At 57.0% G+C, this 18,029-nt stretch overlaps 2 protein-coding genes, 1 pseudogene and 1 gene segment (V, D, J or C); 3 read left to right on the top strand and 1 right to left on the bottom strand.

Annotated features, from left to right (window-relative positions):
- Positions 1–1,165: 1,165 nt before the first annotated feature.
- On the top strand, positions 1,166–3,265 carry LOC135317217 (feather keratin Cos1-1/Cos1-3/Cos2-1-like). The gene is made up of 2 exons (XM_064473092.1): positions 1,166–2,451; positions 2,808–3,265. The coding sequence occupies exons 1-2, from the start codon at positions 2,374–2,376 to the stop codon at positions 3,132–3,134; spliced, it is 405 nt and encodes a 134-aa protein (XP_064329162.1). The 5' UTR covers positions 1,166–2,373; the 3' UTR covers positions 3,135–3,265.
- A 3,233-nt stretch (positions 3,266–6,498) lies between these two features.
- On the top strand, positions 6,499–7,752 carry LOC135317305 (olfactory receptor 6F1-like; annotated as a pseudogene).
- Positions 7,753–10,218: 2,466 nt separating this feature from the next.
- LOC135317402 (T cell receptor delta variable 1-like) lies at positions 10,219–10,951 on the bottom strand. The segment is given in 2 exon segments: positions 10,219–10,565; positions 10,870–10,951. Coding segments are annotated over 2 exon segments (429 nt in total).
- Positions 10,952–14,065: 3,114 nt separating this feature from the next.
- LOC104040885 (feather keratin Cos1-1/Cos1-3/Cos2-1) lies at positions 14,066–17,814 on the top strand. Its single transcript, XM_064473326.1, has 3 exons — positions 14,066–14,722; positions 16,396–17,000; positions 17,357–17,814. The coding sequence occupies exons 2-3, from the start codon at positions 16,923–16,925 to the stop codon at positions 17,681–17,683; spliced, it is 405 nt and encodes a 134-aa protein (XP_064329396.1). The 5' UTR covers positions 14,066–14,722; positions 16,396–16,922; the 3' UTR covers positions 17,684–17,814.
- Positions 17,815–18,029: the final 215 nt, after the last annotated feature.

Here is an 18,029-nt window from a genome sequence, read left to right as displayed (position 1 = left end):
GCTGCAGGTATAGGGATCGAAATTAGCATTACTTGCCTTGGTGTTTTCTGATTCTATATAATCCTAAGGATTTCCATCACCAAAGCTTCCAAGACTGTCTCCAAATGTGGTCTAAACGTGATTAATAAATACACACAGTATTATGGAAGTTCCTGGGGAGTTTGGGACTGAAGTTGTGTTTCTTCTGGTGCAAATTCAAGGTCAGTCTCCTTAAAAAACCTTTCATGTTGGGGCACTGGAGGGGCCTCCTTTGCAGGAGACATGACACCGTGTGTATCCATCCGCATGTCTCCTTTTGCCATTGGTGGAACGGTCTAAACGCTTTTCCATCCTCAGCGACACCACTCTGCCCCAGTGACGGCGCGGGGTACCTGTGGGTGACGCGGTCCCTGCGCGGGAGGATCCGAGCGGGCACTAACACTGTAACGCCGGCAGGTGCCGCTGCCCCGAGCACGGGGCCGGCGGGCGGAGCGGCAGCGCCCCCTGGCGGGCCCGCCCGGGGCCGCCCCCCCGCCCCCGACACACACGCCCGGCCCCGCCCGCGCCGGTTCGTGCCCGGCCGCAGCCCCGGCTCCTCTCCCCGTGTCTCCCACGGCGCAGTAATACACCGCCGCGTCCCCGCGCCGGGGCCGGGCGAGCCGCAGGGCGCTGGAGCGGCGGTCTGGGGCCACCCACAGCCGCCCCGCGGGGTCCCGCAGCTCTTTGGCCCCTTTTACAGCGAGCGCGATGAATGCGGGGGCTCGGCCCGGGAGCTGACGGTACCAGTGGATAAAGTCGGAGGTCTTTATGTTGGGGTGTGAGCAGGTGATGTTGATGCCGGTGTCCTCGGTGGTCTCTGCCGACGGCTCCTGCTGCACCTGGGCTCTGCCAGCAGCCACTGCCGAGAAAAGAGAAGGAAAGGACAAGGGTTGTCAAAGATCGCCCAGCTCCGATGGCTCTTTTCTCAGAGAAATCGTTGGAAGGAGCGGCAGGGAGAGAGTACCAGTCCGGAATGGATGGGGACACATGACCATGATCCAGGTGTGGGTGTGTGGAGCGAGGGGAATCCTCTAGGACAGAATTTGAAATAGAGGCATGGAGACACAGTATCAGGTAGTAGTCAGGTGCAAGGACAGATAGCTGGATGGTGAGGGGGAGAGGGGACAGGAGAGGTGGGTGTGTTACACTGAAGGACGGAGGGCTGAATCCAGAGCAATAAAATGCTGAATTCACAGGGAGGTCAGAGGATGTATGGAATAACGGCGCAGTGCAGGGAAACAGCCCTGTACCTACAGATATGAAGGAGGCAGAGGAATAGATGAGAGAGGGGTCTCAAAGAGTAGCATGAGAGGATAGAGATGGTAGGTTCATGGAGAGATGGGTGAAAAAATGGGTGGATGGAGGAAGGGAGGAAGATTAGACAGGGAGAGGGGTTGTTACAGTGAAGGGCAGAAGGCTGTATTCTGGGCAAGCAATTCGGAGAATAGGAAAGGGGCCTTGGAGGCTTTGGAAAGGGGAACGAAGAGGTGGCAGAGAGGCAGGGAGGGGGAAGAGTTGGCTCTGAGCTCCCTGGGGAACATCCCGGGCACCGCCCCGGCCCCCAGCCGCCGCCGCCAGCCCCGCGCACCCAGGAGCACGGCGGCCAGCCCCGCCAGCCCTGCGCCCCGGCACCGCCGCATCCCGCCGCTCCGCCGCCCGCGCCTCGCTGCGCCCCGCCAGCCCCGGCTCTCTGCTCCGGCCGCGCCGCCTCCTCTCCCCCTCCTCTTCTCTCCTCGGCCCCTCCGCCGCCGCCAGCTCCGCCCCGGGGCTGCGCCCTGCGCCGGCGCCGCTCGGGGGCTCGCCCGGCCCCGCAGCGCTCAGTGGCTCTGCACGGGCAGAGGTTTCTCTCCGGGGAAATGGGCTCTCCCCGTCCTCCTGGGGAGCAAGGGCTCCCCCGCAACAAGAACCCCGCACAGCGCCAGGCACGGCCTGGGAGAGCTGCAGGGCCCTGAGCCAGGAGATGGACCGGCTTCCCAGAGCTGCCTCCGAGCTCAGGGGCTGGAAACACCAGCCACTGGTTTCCTGCGCATGGCAGTGAGGAGGCTGAGGGCCTGCCTTCAGCTGCCTCTCTGCAGGCCCAGCACACTGCCTAGAAGTTGTGGTGAGGCAAAGCGGCTGTGACTTGACTTCTACCAGCACTGCTGCATTCCTGCCCTAGAAATTCTGGGGCCTTTCATCCCAGCACTCACAAGAAGCCTTCAATGGGGAATGGGCATGCTCTATACCTGGCAATGAAAAGGCAGCAGTGTTGGAAATCACAGCACAGCCCATATCATTAGCTGTGACAGTCTGCACTGAGGATGAGCTTGTCAGGAAATTGTTACCTCTGCAAAGGGTGCCTGTGTTCCTGCGGCAATGAAGGGCAGGTATAAAAGCCAGCGCAAGTCCCCGCTCTCTCATCCACTTCTCTTGCCTCCTTCTCCTTGGGAACAGGTGAGTCCTGAGCCCCTTCTTCTCCTCTTCCAAAGTGAAATCTCTCCTTGATGGACACTTGAGCTGCTACTGGCTGTGGCCTGTGCTCAGGCTTTGGAGCATCATGGCACGGGAGAGAGAAGTGGGGAGGAAGCCTGCTAGAGAGAGGCTGGGACATGTCAGAGGGGGCATTGGTTTACAAGTTAGGAGAGGACGTCCGTGGGCAAGGCTGTCATTTGTAGGGGAAGGAAGAACATGAGGTTTCTGGCACCGCTTTCAGGTCCTCGCACAGTAGTACCTTGCCTCTTTTGTGACAGGGAAATAGGCTGCACCTCACCCATCCTTGTGCTCTGCTTCCTCCCTGCCTTCTCTGCCAGGTGCACCTCCAGCCCAGAGACATGTCCTGCTACAGCCAGTGCCTGCCATGCCGGCCCTGCGGCCCGACCCCGCTGGCCAACAGCTGCAATGAGCCCTGTGTCAGGCAGTGCCAGAACTCCACTGTCGTCATTGAGCCCCCGGCTGTGGTGGTGACCCTGCCCGGCCCCATCCTCAGCTCCTTCCCACAGAGCACCGTGGTGGGCTCGTCCACCTCCGCTGCTGTTGGCAGCATCCTGAGCTGTGATGGAGTGCCCATCTCCTCCGGGGGCTTGGACCTCTCCTGCATTACCAGCCGCTACTGTGGCAGAAGGTGCCTCCCCTGCTAAAGATGCTGGGAAAGCCCCAGGGAGACAGCCTGAGGAACTCAGAATATGGTGCTGGGCAGAGAATTGCTCTCCTGGATTGTGTTTTCAGCACATCTCAGCGACCTTGCCTTTGCCTCCCTTTACTTTGTTGGCTTTGGTTCCCCTTGGCTGCAAGGGCCCACAAAGGCCAGCCTGGTGGGGACCATCTGTCTCCTCTCCCTCTATGGGGCAGGCAGAAAGACTTTGTGAAGGAACTTCTCCATGGCCAACGACCGCACACTCTCGGCTGCCTCTGGGGCTCCCTGCATCGCTGTCCTCCACTCAGAGTGACTTTGCTTCCCTCTCTGGACTCATTAAAGTTGTGCTGCATTCAAGCCTGGCCTCCATGTGGTCCTTCCCTCTGTGGACACTCTCCAAGCTGCCAAAGCAGAGGGGTGTTGTTCTGTGGTGGAAAGGGGTGAGGGCACAAGGACACCCTTGTTCATTCAGAGAGGATTGGGGGGTTGGGACATGCCGCAGTGGCTCCACTGTTGGGCACCATCCCTCGGAGCTGAGGAAGACATTTCTGGCTGCTTTGCTGCCAGTGACCATCAGGCCTTGCCCTGCTGTGTCTCTGCCCACCAATGCCCAGCAAGGCAGGAGGCCCTGAGGGCTCAGAAGCCCCATGAGCCCCCTGAGGAAGGGCATTTGTCTGCCTTTTGAAGAGAGGGTATTTAGCTCAAAGGGAGCCTAGAGACAGGTTCACTACTACATCACTTCTGATGTCTCAGTGTCTGTAGCCTGAGGGGAGTCTGTCTTGACCCAGACAGGTTGTGCTCGTGTGTGTGAATTTGTGTGCACACTGCAGGGGAAATTCAGATTGTTACTGCTCAGCAGCGGTAACCTGTGACCAAGGAACGATCTGCCACGCCGGGAAAATGGCCCAAATGCAGAAAGGGTTAAAGTGGCTGGCAGCAGGAATGCCAGAGACAGAAGGGGTCCCTGAAAGGGGGTGCAGTTTCCCTTGGTGACGGTGTGGAGACAAGAACCAGGCACAGCACTGTCCTGTAGCAATCCTGGAGCGTGAATGCTCAGTGGCCACCTTTGGGCAGCAGAGCTGGTGCTGGAGGATAGACCCAAAGCCAGGCTGAGGTGCCTCATGCAGCACTCATAGGATTGGTGCTGCTGCCGGTGTATATAAGGAGTTGGCTCTGGATGCACATTTGCAGACTCCTTGTAGAAGTGCTTACAGTGGTAGGACTCTATCCAATACATCGATCATTTGGTGGGATTTGTTTTTCATATCTAAGCAGGAGTCTGACCTCACACATATTGCGTGTGTGCATGCCTGTGAGTGTGCATACCTCTGTGTGCGTATAGGTGTGCATGAGTGTGCAGCCCTGAGGGTAGATCAAAGGTATTGCTAGAGTCAAGGTACACCACAGCCAGTGGCCCTCCCCTTCCCCGCAATGCCAGTCACCTCCTCATAGAAAGCAATGGGGTTGGTGAAGAATATTTTGCCCTCAGTTGTCTCACGTGACCTGCTCCCAACCCCCTTTCTGCCTTTCGTGAGGTGAGAAAAGGCTTCTGAGAGTATTTGCTTCATGTTCATCCCAGGGACTGAGAAGTGACTGCCCAGTCAGCTCCTTGAACACCCTCGGATGCATCCCAAGCAATCCCATGAACTTGTGTATGTCCCAATGGTGGGAAGAGCTCCTTAGCTCTTTCTTCTTCTACTGCGGCTGCTGCGTCGCTCCCACAGAGTCTGCGGGGGACTGAGGGGTGTCGTAGGCCTGAGGAGAAGCCGTAGCATAGACACTGAGGACAAACAGGCATTGAGTACATGAGCCTTTTCCCCGTCATTTGTCACCAGGTCCCCTTCCTCACTGAGCAATAAGCCCACATCTACTTAGCCTTCCAAGCACCCCCATCCCACGGTTAAACCCCATACCCATGTCCAAGGTACTCGAGGACAGACAGATGGCAGCGAGAAAGCTTTAGTGTGGGTGAGTGGGCTCAAGATGGGCACGTTACTCTCATTAGCTGCGTATGCCCTTCACACCAAGTGCAGACCAGTCTCCCCTCAGCCACGTTGGAGCCTTGGACACAGGACTTGCAGAAGATGACTCTGTCAAGTCTAACACCTGTGTGGTGACCCTGGACGGTGTAGACAGCCGCTCTTTGGGTGTGAGGCTTCTCAACTAACTCTAGGTGCCTAGAGGTCAAGACTTGTGCGTGTGCGAGTGTGTGTGCTGTTTACGCCAGCTGTCTAGTCTGGCATCCATCCTCCAGTAAATCAACTTCTTCCCAATGTTGTCCCTCAGCCAAGGGGTCCATGGCTTCATGTGGAGGACGGTGCACGAAGAGAAGTTGTTGGATCATTTCCATTGGCTGAGCACCTGGTGAGTGAAGCCCACCCAAGACATGTAGCATAGACTTCCAATGCCTTGCATATTGAAGGGGATTAAGGAGGATTTCCTCTGCTCTTGAGCCACATGAAATTCCTGGTATGTAAATGCCTAAAGAGGAAGAAAGGAGGGAAAGGGATCCTTCAGGTGGTGATGCAGCTCCACCTGTCTTAGACACCCAGCTGAGGATGAAACCGATTCTCCCCTAGAGAGCTGATGAAGAATCCCCCCTTGTCTGCAGGGAGGGCTTGGATGAGAGCCCTCGGTTCAGCTGGCTTCTCAGCAGAGCTGCCTTGGAGGGCATGCAGCTCAGAGACTTTTGCCTTCAATCACTGAGGCATGGATACCTCTTCCCAAGTTGAGATGTCCGACTTATCCATCGGAGCCGCTCGCTGGACTCCTGCCTGAGTCCTCAGAAACAACCTGGCACTTCTAGAGGGCTTTTAGGCCTGTATATGAGGCAAGCTGAGCCATTTCTCTCTCGCAAGTGTCTTTTCTCCACCCAAAGAAGGGGGCTAAGCTGAGGAGCTGCGATAAGAGTATTTCATCATACACCTTTCAACTTGGTCAGCAGAAGTCCTTCCCCCGACTCTGAGATGGCAGAATTACAAAGAGGTGCGTCTTACCCTTCATAGACATGCTGAGAAGCAGATGTCAGTGGAGATAACGGAGCTATTTCCAAAAGCTTCCTGTGCTGAGACGTGGAAGAGAGCAAAGAGACAAGACCACGAGTCCTTGTGTAATGACTGTCATGCTAGTCTGCTGCCCTGTGCTGCTGCCATCTCACTTGGAAGCCCCTGTGATCAACTGAAGAGGTCAGAAAATCTCTTCCAGCGCCACGTTGTCATGATGGTTTTTCTGTTCCCTTGGTCTCATTTACGGAGATTGCAACTCCGTATTTCCTGCCTTGAAGAGTGCAGGGATGTTCTTCCCTTCCTCTGCAACAGCCTTTCAGGTAGCTGGAGACCCTCAGCCTGCTCTCCACAGTTTCCTAAGTGGGACTTTCATCTCATGGAAGCAATTGCATTCAACATCATCTGAAGGAAATGCCCGCACTCGATCTAAGAAATAATTCCCCATGGTCATTTGATGGTGTAGGCCTGACCTTCAGGGTCAGATCTAAGTGTCCAAATGTGTTTCTGCAGCAAAGGGTTTCCCCAACGATTTTAACTTAGCGTACGTGCTGTTTTCCCGTGCTCTGCACCAACTACTTTGTCAGGGATGATGGCTTTGTTGCACTACTAGTAGCATCTGAAGGACCAGCACAGGCATGCAGACTCACACAGAAACTTTCCTGGCTCTGCAGATGAACCTCGGTGCTTGGGGGGCACATGGCAAATGGGACAAGTGTGGAAGAAAGAATTTGTCCTTCTTGGTTTCCCAGGCAGGTGGCATTCCCAGGTCTCCCTGTGGTGGTATTTGCACTGACGTACTCCCTGACAGTAGGAGGCAAGGCATCCACCATAGCCCTCATGTGGAAGAACAGCAACCTCCCTACCTCGGTGTACTTTGTCCTCCGTAATCTCTCCTTTCTGGAGATGCGGTACGCTATGGGCGTTGCTCCCACAGCCATAGGAGGCATGCTGGGGACTAGCGAGACCGTCTCCTCCAGTGTCAGCATCCTCCAGTTGTTCCTTCTTCTCTCCCTAGGCTCCACTGAGTGTTTTCTCCTCTCTGTCATGGCCTATGACCACCACTTAGCCATGTCCTGCCCCTTGAGATACAGCTCTGTGATGAGCAGTGTCCTCTCTGCTCGGCTGGCACTCAGCTCCTGGCTGGGAGGCTTTCTGGCCATCTCGCTGCTGACCTTTCTGACATCCAGACTAACGCTAGGTGCTCCAGATGTCCTCAGTCATTTCCCCTGCAATATAGATTCCTGCCTTGCCCTCTCCTGCAGTGACATACGGCCCATGGAGCTAGTGTCCTTCCTTGTCTCCGTAATTATTGTGGTGGCCTCCTGTGTGCTCACCCTTCTGTCCTACATGTACGTCACCCCTTCCATGCTGAGAATCCAGTCAGCCCATGGCCAGGAAAAGGCTTTTTCCATTTGCCCTGCCCATCTCCGTGTCATCATGATCTGGTACGGCTCCACCCTCTTCTGTATGTCAAGCCATCGGCTGAGAACTCCTGGATCTGAACAAACTTGCGATTCCCTTTAACACAGTCTTAACTCCTTGTTGAACCCCTTCATTTACACACTCAGGAAGAAAGAAGTGAAGCAAGCTCTGGGGTGGGCTTTCCAGGAGAAGTGAAGTGGCTTCTCAAAGAGCCTCAGTGGAAGCAAACAGATTCACCCGCTCCCTCCCACAGCTTCTGCCCTGCAGAAGGTCCTCACGGAGGTGTAAGTGCACCTGAGCATCACAGGGAGGGAGAAGCCACCAATCCCGCAGTGAGCTCATCTCACTCACCTTACAGCCATCTTAGGCTGGGCTGAGCCTCGGTTCTGATGCTCCCACCTCCCTCTGGTCACTCCTGGGTAAATTCAGGCGGCCTCACAGTGCTCTAAAGACCAGTGCTTGGAAAGGGTCACAAACCCCATCCAGACACAGTTCAACAGAACCCTGGAGGAGTGGTCCTCACACAGGTTTGTATTCCAGTTTCCCAAGTCCTTCATTTTGTCAGGGATTCATATCAATCCCCTAAAGAAGTCCCAGCAGCCGGCTCACTGCTTTAGGAGATGGACATGTATTTCTCCATTTAGTCCGACGTTTTCTGGATGCATCTGTGCCCCATCCTCATGGCTGTTTCGCAGAATCATGCCCTGGTTCAAGATAAAATCTGGCAGTATCTGGCATCGCTACCTAGAGCCAGTATTCCTAGCATAAGGCAGTCAACAAAATATGCACTCCCCTTCCTTCCCTCTATCCAGTATCAGAATGGACTTGTACATCTCTAATGAAAAACATCCAAATCTCTATGCCTCACACTAAAAGAGTCTGGGCAATTCCACATCTACACCCCCACACTGGGCTGGAACAGTCCGTCCTTCCTCACACTTTGGGCTTTGTTGTGGAATCACTTCAATGAGATTGGCAAAGTCCCCAAACTGCAGAGCTGTGAAATGCCGGCTGGGTAGCAAGACTCTCTCTACACTCACTGGGAGGACGTTAGCACTTCCAAAGGGCACTTGCTTTTCCCCTTCCTGTGAGTGTCATTTCAGAAGAGACGAATCACACTCTCAAAGCTCTTCTTCCTGCTCCCTGACAGCAAAGGGCGTCCACATGACCATAAGGAGGAGGCACCAACATGCCAGGCACACCTTTATGGACAGTGTGGCATTGATTTTGCCTGAGTGTAGAGCTCTCCAGGTGAGATGATTGAGTCCAGGCCGAAATTCTAATCCTCCCTTCTGCAAGCAGGGGTGCTTCGGGAGGCGATTCTCCTGTGTCCACCTGTCCTGGGCACTTGGCTCTTAGACCTGCAGCCAGGCCCAGGCACCAGTGCCCAAGGACAAGCTGATGCCCACCCTTGTCAGCTGGGCTCTCTTTCCCAATGGCATTTGGGAAAATCCCTGGGACAGCCCACTGGGGACGGAGAAAGAGCCTGAGCCTGTCTCTACCCTTGAGTAGCCCTCACTGTTTGTCATTCCTTGCTTTTGGGGGAGAATTGTGTCAGTGGAGTGTTGAGGCCCTCTGCAGCCTCAGAGAGCAACCAAAAGCAGCACCTGAAATGTCCAGGGGACCCGAGGCACAGTGGGGTGCAAGCCACTGAGGGCTGCTGGCCATTCCCCATCAACGCTGCCTAGAGCCCTCTGAGGTAAATAGGGGCGTGCAAAGCCTCCAACAGGGCTGGTGGATCAGACCCACATCGCCTGGGAAGGCAGGCCATCCTGGAACAGCAGTGGGACAACAACCAAGTACCCTAGGCTTTCTCAGGTGAAGGGGATCATGCTTCCTGAGCAACAGACTCCAATTCAGAGGGTAGGATCCAGCTGGAAAGTCAGCACCCTCCAGCTGAGCTTCCCCATGCAGTGCTGGGGTGGGATCACCTGAGAATAGGTCCCCAGAAACAGTCCTGTCCCCTGTGGGAAGAAACAAGGTCACGGACATGTGGTTCCCATCCATTAGACAGAGAAACCAGCATGGATTCAGGGACATAGGGTTTCTTCCCAGCTGAGCACTGGTGATTTCCCTGAGAAGGAGAGGAAACATGGAAAGGATTGGGACCACTTGCTGGCAGTGGATTAGTGCAGGAAGGGTTTGAACAGAGAATCTTGTCCAGCACCTGGCTGATGTGTCTTTTTCACTTGCTGACACCCAGGTGCAGGGCAAGGAAAGGCTCTTCTCTCCTTGGGCCACTATGGCCACGGGGCAAAAGCCTGAGAGCAGTTGTGACTCCTGCCACAAGCTTCATTCTCCAGCTGTGGCCATCAGTGGAGGCACAGGGAAGGGGAACAAGAAGACAAGCTGACAGGTTACCTGCCCTGGGTACTCACTGCAGTGTACCAGCCATTTTAAGCAGAGGGCATTCCCAAGCCTGGTTTGGTTTGTTTATGGTGTAGCCTCCAATGGGTCTGCCCCAGGTCAGGTTTCTTTGTCCATTTTCATCATCAAAGACCCTGGATCTAGACACAGCTGTAAAATCCAGGCTGGCATGTGCTTTGCAGGTGCACAGGCTGGGGAGGCAGAGGCCCAGCCTCACCACAGCCCCCAGGTGCCACTGCTGGGCAGGCTGAGCTCAGGGCTGCATGCAAGCAGTGGCAGGGAGGGAACCACTCCTCAGAGCCCCACCACGTTTCTGTGCAGCGCTGCAAGCTGTGGGCACCAGTGTGGGCTCAGTGCACAGAAGTAGGCAGCGCTGTCCTGGAGCTCGGCACCCTGCACATCCAGAGACACCTGGGAGTCCTCTGCAGACAGCTTGGAGGAGAACCTCCCTGAATCCACCTGAGGTTTCCATTTGTCCACCCGCAGCAGCACCTGAGGGGACTGGGTCTGGCGCTGCTGGTACCAGAAGATGTAAGGAGTGGGATCACTGGTGGAGAAGTTGCAGTGCAGAGTTGCATTGTGTCCCTCCTGGACAGTCATTTTTGCTGGGAACTGGAGCACAGTGTCCCTTTGGGCATGACCTGTAAAGCCAGAAAGAGTTTTCAGCTTTGCTTGCCTGTGTACCTTTCTGTCTATCACTTCGTCAGCCTGCTCACTGTCCCCAGTTTCCATATCACTTCTCCAAGCCTCTGAAAGGCTGAGCTGGTTGGCCCTGCACACTGCTTTCTGCAGGTTCTTGTTGCTCCTCACACCCCAGATCAGCCTGCTTTTCAGCCATACTCACTGGTCTTTCAGTCCACTCATTCTCCCCACATCTGCCCCTGACCTATGTCAGCTACTGGTCTCTCCCTCCGCAGCAGAAGACATCAGCTGTTCCTCTCCCACCTCTCACCACATCATCTTGCTCGAAGAGTTCCTCCATATGACACACCGCATCCTCTGCCCTTGCCCTGTCCTTGTACGGCATTTCAGCTCTTCTTGCATTGAGCTAGCCTGCTCCATGTGTTGCCCAAGGTTTACGACCACCCCTACAGACATTGGTAGCATTGTATCCAATACACCTAGGAGAGAAGCTCCTATACGCCGCATTGCTCCGTTCCCATGCATCTTTCTTTCCTTCAGGCTTCATCTGTGTTAGCAGCACACTCAGGAATGCTGAGTGCCTGCGAATTTCAGGGCAGTTCTTATTGCTCCTCTGATGCCCATTACTTCTGACATCTCCCAGGTTATTTGCCGTAGCCACCTGCAGCCCCTACTCTCCCTACAGAAACACTCGCAGATCCCCCACGGAGCCAGGACTCACATCTCCTCCCTTCCACCACCAGCTGCGCAAACTCTGGCCTCATTCTCCCCAGCTTGAAAGTTGCATCTCACCAAAGTCTGCCAGTTCCACCAGGGCTGCCAGGAAAATGAGGACCATGTCACACTCTCCCTTCATGGGGTGCCTAGGGACCTGCCAGCATGAGGGTTCTGATGCTTGCAACCCTACCTCTTCTCCTGCCTCTGCCAGATCAAAGAGGCCTCCAAACCACAGCCCAGAGGGTGGAGCAAAACTCCCTCCCTGCTGCTCCAGGCAGGCCTCTTTGGGTCTGTCCCCCAGCCTCTACCACAAAAAGGCTCTCTAGCGAGGTAACGGGCTCATGTCAAAGGGACAGGCATCCCTTGTGAATGTCTGACATCAACCACCTAGCCAGCTGCACAGGCCTGCACCCAGCTCTGCAGGAGATGGAGAAGGCACCCGTGCCCACCCTTGTCCACCCTGTCCCTGGGAGTGCCTGGATGGAGAGAGGACCTGGCACACACTGAAGTGCCTGGCCCCAGGGGTGGCACACTCTCTCCCCTCTCCTCTGCCCATAGAGAAGGCACTCCAAGAGCAACATCTCTGTAACGTGCATCTGCTGCAGAAACCAGCTGCGCAGGGACAGACAAACTCCCTCACTCTGGCAGGGGGAGGACGCGGCACACAGCTCCCTGTTGTACAGGCAGCCCCTCTTTGTCCCTTCACCTACCCACAACCTCCAGCAGCTTGTCCCGCCTTGGGCCCCAGAACCACAATACCCAGGCAAGCAAAACGGTCACTTGATTTCATATCTTCTGCTGTTGGCTGCCGGGAGCAGGGCTCCTCTGCCCCTTCTCACCCAGGCCCCTTTGCTCACAGAGCTGGCAGGGACTGCAGGAAGCAGGTTATTAGCAGAGCAGCCCCCATTCCAGCCTTGCTCCCACGGGCACTTCAGGGTACTGCTCTTCAGTTGAGGCCATGGCAGAATGACAGTGGGCTGCCCTCTGCTCTCCAGTGACTGCAAACCTGCCAGGAGTTCCTTTGTAATACAGCTCTAGCTGCCACAACATTCCCCGGCTGAGGCAGGGAAGAGGGCTGTACCTTTCCTCGCTGCCTCTGAAGCCTCTGAGCATGGACTTGCCAGCTCTGCCAGCTCCTACAGCCACACAGGCCTCACTGGGGACTGGCTGGGCCCAGCACCCCATGCCCAGAGGCCTCCTTCCAGCTCTCACTCGCCTCAGACCTTCAGCCCCGTAGGGCAACCTAGCCCATCGCTTTGCGGCTCTTGGTCTGAGGTTAAGGGGAGTCCTGTGCAACAAGCTCTATGCCCCAAACACCGGCAACTGCGGGATCCACGTGAAGGTGTCTCTGACAATCGGGATCTCCTTCTCATATTGATGCTGAGGTAGAACTGCTGCATCTCCAGGATGCCTTTCGACCAGCAGCAGGAGTGCCTGGGAAGCGGGCTGTGGAGCTGGAGGGCCGAGTTAGGAAGTGTGTATCTGAGCCCAGAGTTTGACAAAGTCACCAGTAAGAAACCACTTGTGCTTGTGGTTTCAAAGCAGTGGCTTGTGTTAGCACTTACTCATTTGGGCCTTGGTGTTCTAAGAGGGCCTGGCTATGTTAGTGGGGCGAAAGAGATGCCCAGCCCCTGCTCGCTGAGCAGCAGCAGCGCCCGGTCCCTGCGGCAGGAGGGTCTCTGCTGCCCGCCTGCCCGTGCCGAGCAGCAAGGCGCTGCTCCTCGCCGGGAGCCGGCGGGGCCGGCGGCTGCAATCGCTCCTTCCCGGGCACGGCCGGACACCGCCACCGCTCCGCTCGCGCTTCCTGCCCCGCTGCCGCTGGCGCCGCCGCTGTCGCGGGGGATTCCTGTCTGCGTCGCGGTGGGAGGGCGGGGGCCGGGGCCGCTACCGGGGCCGGTCGCTCGGGGGAAGCGCCCCGGGGCCGGGCGGGGCCGGGCGGGGCCGGGCGGGGCCGGGCGGGGCCGGGCGGGCGGAGCGGCAGCGCCCCCTGGCGGGCCCGCCCGGGGCCGCCCCTCCGCCCCCGACACACACGCCCGGCCCCGCCCGCGCCGGTTCGTGCCCGGCCGCAGCCCCGGCTCCTCTCCCCGTGTCTCCCACGGCGCAGTAATACACCGCCGCGTCCCCGCGCCGGGGCCGGGCGAGCCGCAGGGCGCTGGAGCGGCGGTCTGGGGCCACCCACAGCTGCCCCGCGGGGTCCCGCAGCTCTTTGGCCCCTTTTACAGCGAGCGCGATGAATGCGGGGGCTCGGCCCGGGAGCTGACGGTACCAGTAGATAGCGTCGTCGGTCTTTATGCTGGGGTGTGAGCAGGTGATGTTGATGCCGGTGTCCTCGGTGGTCTCTGCCGACGGCTCCTGCTGCACCTGGGCTCTGCCAGCAGCCACTGCCGAGAAAAGAGAAGGAAAGGACAAGGGTTGTCAAAGATGGCCCAGCTCCGATGGCTCTTTTAGGAGAGAAGCATCAGGAAGAATGGCAGCGAGACAGGACAGGAACAGCTCGGGACGTGCACCTCTGAGCAGAGATGGAGAGCGATCCTGGCGTGGGTGTGTGGTGCGACAGGAGAAGGCTGGGAGGGAATGTGAAATTCATGCATGCGGATATTAGAGAAACGTCAGGGGCATGGATAGATGGATGGAGAGAGGAAGAGCAGGGAGAGTGGGTGTGAGAGTGAAGGACAGAGGGCTACCCTCAGGGCAACGGTAGCTGCTGAATGTACAGGGAAATGCAGGCGTACGTGCAGGCAGGCGGCACTGACAGAAATGAAGAAGAAATCAGGAGAATAAAAAGAGCAGGGAAGAGGAACGCCGGGTGGCAGAGAGGCAGGGAGGGGGAAAGACACGCTGAAGAAGGAGAGGGAAGAGTTGGCTCTGAGCTCCCTGGGGAACATCCCGGGCACCGCCCCGGCCCCCAGCCGCCGCCGCCAGCCCCGCGCACCCAGGAGCACGGCGGCCAGCCCCGCCAGCCCTGCGCCCCGGCACCGCCGCATCCCGCCGCTCCGCCGCCCGCGCCTCGCTGCGCCCCGCCAGCCCCGGCTCTCTGCTCCGGCCGCGCCGCCTCCTCTCCCCCTCCTCTTCTCTCCTCGGCCCCTCCGCCGCCGCCAGCTCCGCCCCGGGGCTGCGCCCTGCGCCGGCGCCGCTCGGGGGCTCGCCCGGCCCCGCAGCGCTCAGTGGCTCTGCACGGGCAGAGGGTTCTCTCCGGGGAAATGGGCTCTCCCCGTCCTCCTGGGGAGCAAGGGCTCCCCCGCAACAAGAACCCCGCACAGCGCCAGGCACGGCCTGGGAGAGCTGCAGGGCCCTGAGCCAGGAGATGGACCGGCTTCCCAGAGCTGCCTCCGAGCTCAGGGGCTGGAAACACCAGCCGCTGGTTTCCTGCGCATGGCAGTGAGGAGGCTGAGGGCCTGCCTTCAGCTGCCTCTCTGCAGGCCCAGCACACTGCCTAGAAGTTGTGTTGGCAAAGTGTCTGTGAGGACACCTGTGCCCATGGGTGTGCTGGGGACAGGGAGGGGAGGGGCAAGGTGGGAGTTACACAGTCTGAATATAGGTGACAAAGCACCTCCAAAGGTTGTCTAGATCAACCCTCTGCTTGGAACAGATCCCATTAGAGCAGGTTGCTCCAGGTCACATTCAGTCATGCCTTGAACAGCTCCCAGGGTGGAGATTGCACAGCCTCTCTGGGAAACCCATTCCAGTTCTTGTTATTTCTTTTAAGCTACTGCTTAATCAGATTTCTCCATGTCCCAGCTGCTGTCCGTTGCCTCCACTCTAAGAAGGTACTCCCTGTGGCCTGAATCTGAGTCCATGTCCAGCTTCCCTGTCTCCTCTGAAGAAGCAGTTGCAGAAAGCAAGGTCTCCCCTGAGCCTTCCCTTCTCCAAGATGGGCCGGCCCAGCTCGCTCAGGCTCTTCTCCTCTCACATTGCCAACCCCCTACCCACCCTGATGGCCTTTGTTGGACTCACTTCAGTATGTGGCTATCCTTCTCGAGAGGGGAGCCCCAACCTGCATGCAGCACTCCACACATGGTCTCCCAAGGGCCAGGATGACCTTCCTGGACCTATTAGCAACACTTTGACTAACACAGCTCAGGACGGCAGTGGTTGGTCCTGTTTACCTCAAGGGCACACTGTGGTCTCATGTTCAGCTGGGTCTCTCCTACAACCACACATCCTCTTCTGTGGATCTGCTTCCTAGGCAGGCAGCCCCAGCGTGCATGACTGCATGGGCCGGTTCCTCCATCACATGCAAAACCTTGTCCTTGCTCTTTCTGGCCTTCATGAGTTTCCAGTCAGCCCATTGCTTCATGGTCACAGCTCTGAGCCTGGTAGTCCAGCCAATTTTCCACCTGCCTTATCATGCTCCTAATGAACTCATTCAATGCCAGTTTGTTTGTAAAGGAAGAATGGGAGAGGGTGTCAAAAGTCCTTCTAAACTACAGGCACACATGTCCTCTGTCCTTTCCTTCTCCACAGGGCCATTGTTGGAAAGAGGGTCTCTTCTGGACACTCAGCCACAGGGGCTGTCCCTTCTACTCAGAACAGAGCAACGTCAGGCCCCTGGGTCCTTTCATTCAGTCCCTGTTTGGTGCAAGGTCTCAGCCTCTGCCTGACACAGCATCATGCCGATGAGGTGCACAAGTACATTTGGCCTTGGCTTGGACACGAGAGGGGTCTGCGTTCCATACCAGACACCACTGATATGTATTGAAAGCAGATCCACTCAGGGATGGCCAGCACATGGTTGGCAGGTGCCATCGCTGTTGAAATGCACTCAGGGTCCTTCTGACCCTGGGAACCAGCTGCTCTGTGGTGCTAGTGGAGAGAGCAGTGGAGGGTGTCTCCGCTGTGAGCAGCATATTCCCTCCTGAAGGTTGACACACAAGGACACACACCTACATATTCATGCACATCGGTGTGGAATCATGCGCGGAGTTGAGCTCTGACATGTGTTTATACAACACAGCTGCACACGAAGACAAGGAGACAGGTAGGCAGAGATGCAACCATGGCCTCTGGTGAGAACACCTGGGGACAACTGCAGCAATGCTAGAGCATTCTGGGGCAGGACGAGGCCCTGGGAATGCCCATGGCATTGTTTGTGCACTCCCAGGCTGCACAGAGTGGGGACTAGTCAAAATGGGCCAGAAATTTTTCCTGAGGGTGCTGTTACGCAGGATGGGGTCAAAACCAAGGAGAAGAAGCCACACACCTGGGAAGGTAACAAAAAGTGACCATTGAGGTGAGCTGATGCGGGAGGGAAAGAGAAGGACAGGGTACATCCTCATGCACAGGAACCCTTGAGTGTCCAGCTGAGGAATGCTGGAATATCTTCCTGAGAACAGTGCTTCAAACAGCCCCACCAAAGTGACCCAGGCTGACTTCACTGGCCTGCTCTCGACCCGTCCAGCGCTTGAACTGAGTTCTGCCAGCACTGCTGCATTCCTGCCCTAGAAATTCTGGGGCCTTTCATCCCAGCACTCACAAGAAGCCTTCAATGGGGAATGGGCACGCTCTATACCTGGCAATGAAAAGGCAGCAGTGTTGGAAATCACAGCACAGCCCATATCATTAGCTGTGACAGTCTGCATTGAGGATGAGCTTGTCAGGAAATTGTTACCTCTGCAAAGGGTGCCTGTGTTCCTGCGGCAATGAAGGGCAGGTATAAAAGCCAGCGCAAGTCCCCGCTCTCTCATCCACTTCTCTTGCCTCCTTCTCCTTGGGAACAGGTGAGTCCTGAGCCCCTTCTTCTCCTCTTCCAAAGTGAAATCTCTCCTTGATGGACACTTGAGCTGCTACTGGCTGTGGCCTGTGCTCAGGCTTTGGAGCATCATGGCACGGGAGAGAGAAGTGGGGAGGAAGCCTGCTAGAGAGAGGCTGGGACATGTCAGAGGGGGCATTGGTTTACAAGTTAGGAGAGGGCGTCCGTGGGCAAGGCTGTCATTTGTAGGGGAAGGAATACTGTGTGTTTTCTGGCACCGCTTTCAGGTCCTCGCACAGTAGTACCTTGCCTCTTTTGTGACAGGGAAATAGGCTGCACCTCACCCATCCTTGTGCTCTGCTTCCTCCCTGCCTTCTCTGCCAGGTGCACCTCCAGCCCAGAGACATGTCCTGCTACAGCCAGTGCCTGCCATGCCGGCCCTGCGGCCCGACCCCGCTGGCCAACAGCTGCAATGAGCCCTGTGTCAGGCAGTGCCAGAACTCCACTGTCGTCATTGAGCCCCCGGCTGTGGTGGTGACCCTGCCCGGCCCCATCCTCAGCTCCTTCCCACAGAGCACCGTGGTGGGCTCGTCCACCTCCGCTGCTGTTGGCAGCATCCTGAGCTGTGATGGAGTGCCCATCTCCTCCGGGGGCTTGGACCTCTCCTGCATTACCAGCCGCTACTGTGGCAGAAGGTGCCTCCCCTGCTAAAGATGCTGGGAAAGCCCCAGGGAGACAGCCTGAGGAACTCAGAATATGGTGCTGGGCAGAGAATTGCTCTCCTGGATTGTGTTTTCAGCACATCTCAGCGACCTTGCCTTTGCCTCCCTTTACTTTGTTGGCTTTGGTTCCCCTTGGCAGCAAGGGCCCACAAAGGCCAGCCTGGTGGGGACCATCTGTCTCCTCTCCCTCTATGGGGCAGGCAGAAAGACTTTGTGAAGGAACTTCTCCATGGCCAACGACCGCACACTCTCGGCTGCCTGTGGGGCTCCCTGCATCGCTGTCCTCCACTCAGAGTGACTTTGCTTCCCTCTCTGGACTCATTAAAGTTGTGCTG

Source organism: Phalacrocorax carbo, chromosome 25 (assembly GCF_963921805.1).
Source record: "Phalacrocorax carbo chromosome 25, bPhaCar2.1, whole genome shotgun sequence".
In the NCBI taxonomy this organism is placed as follows: domain Eukaryota; kingdom Metazoa; phylum Chordata; class Aves; order Suliformes; family Phalacrocoracidae; genus Phalacrocorax; species Phalacrocorax carbo.
This window is presented reverse-complemented; position numbering and strand designations above follow the sequence as displayed.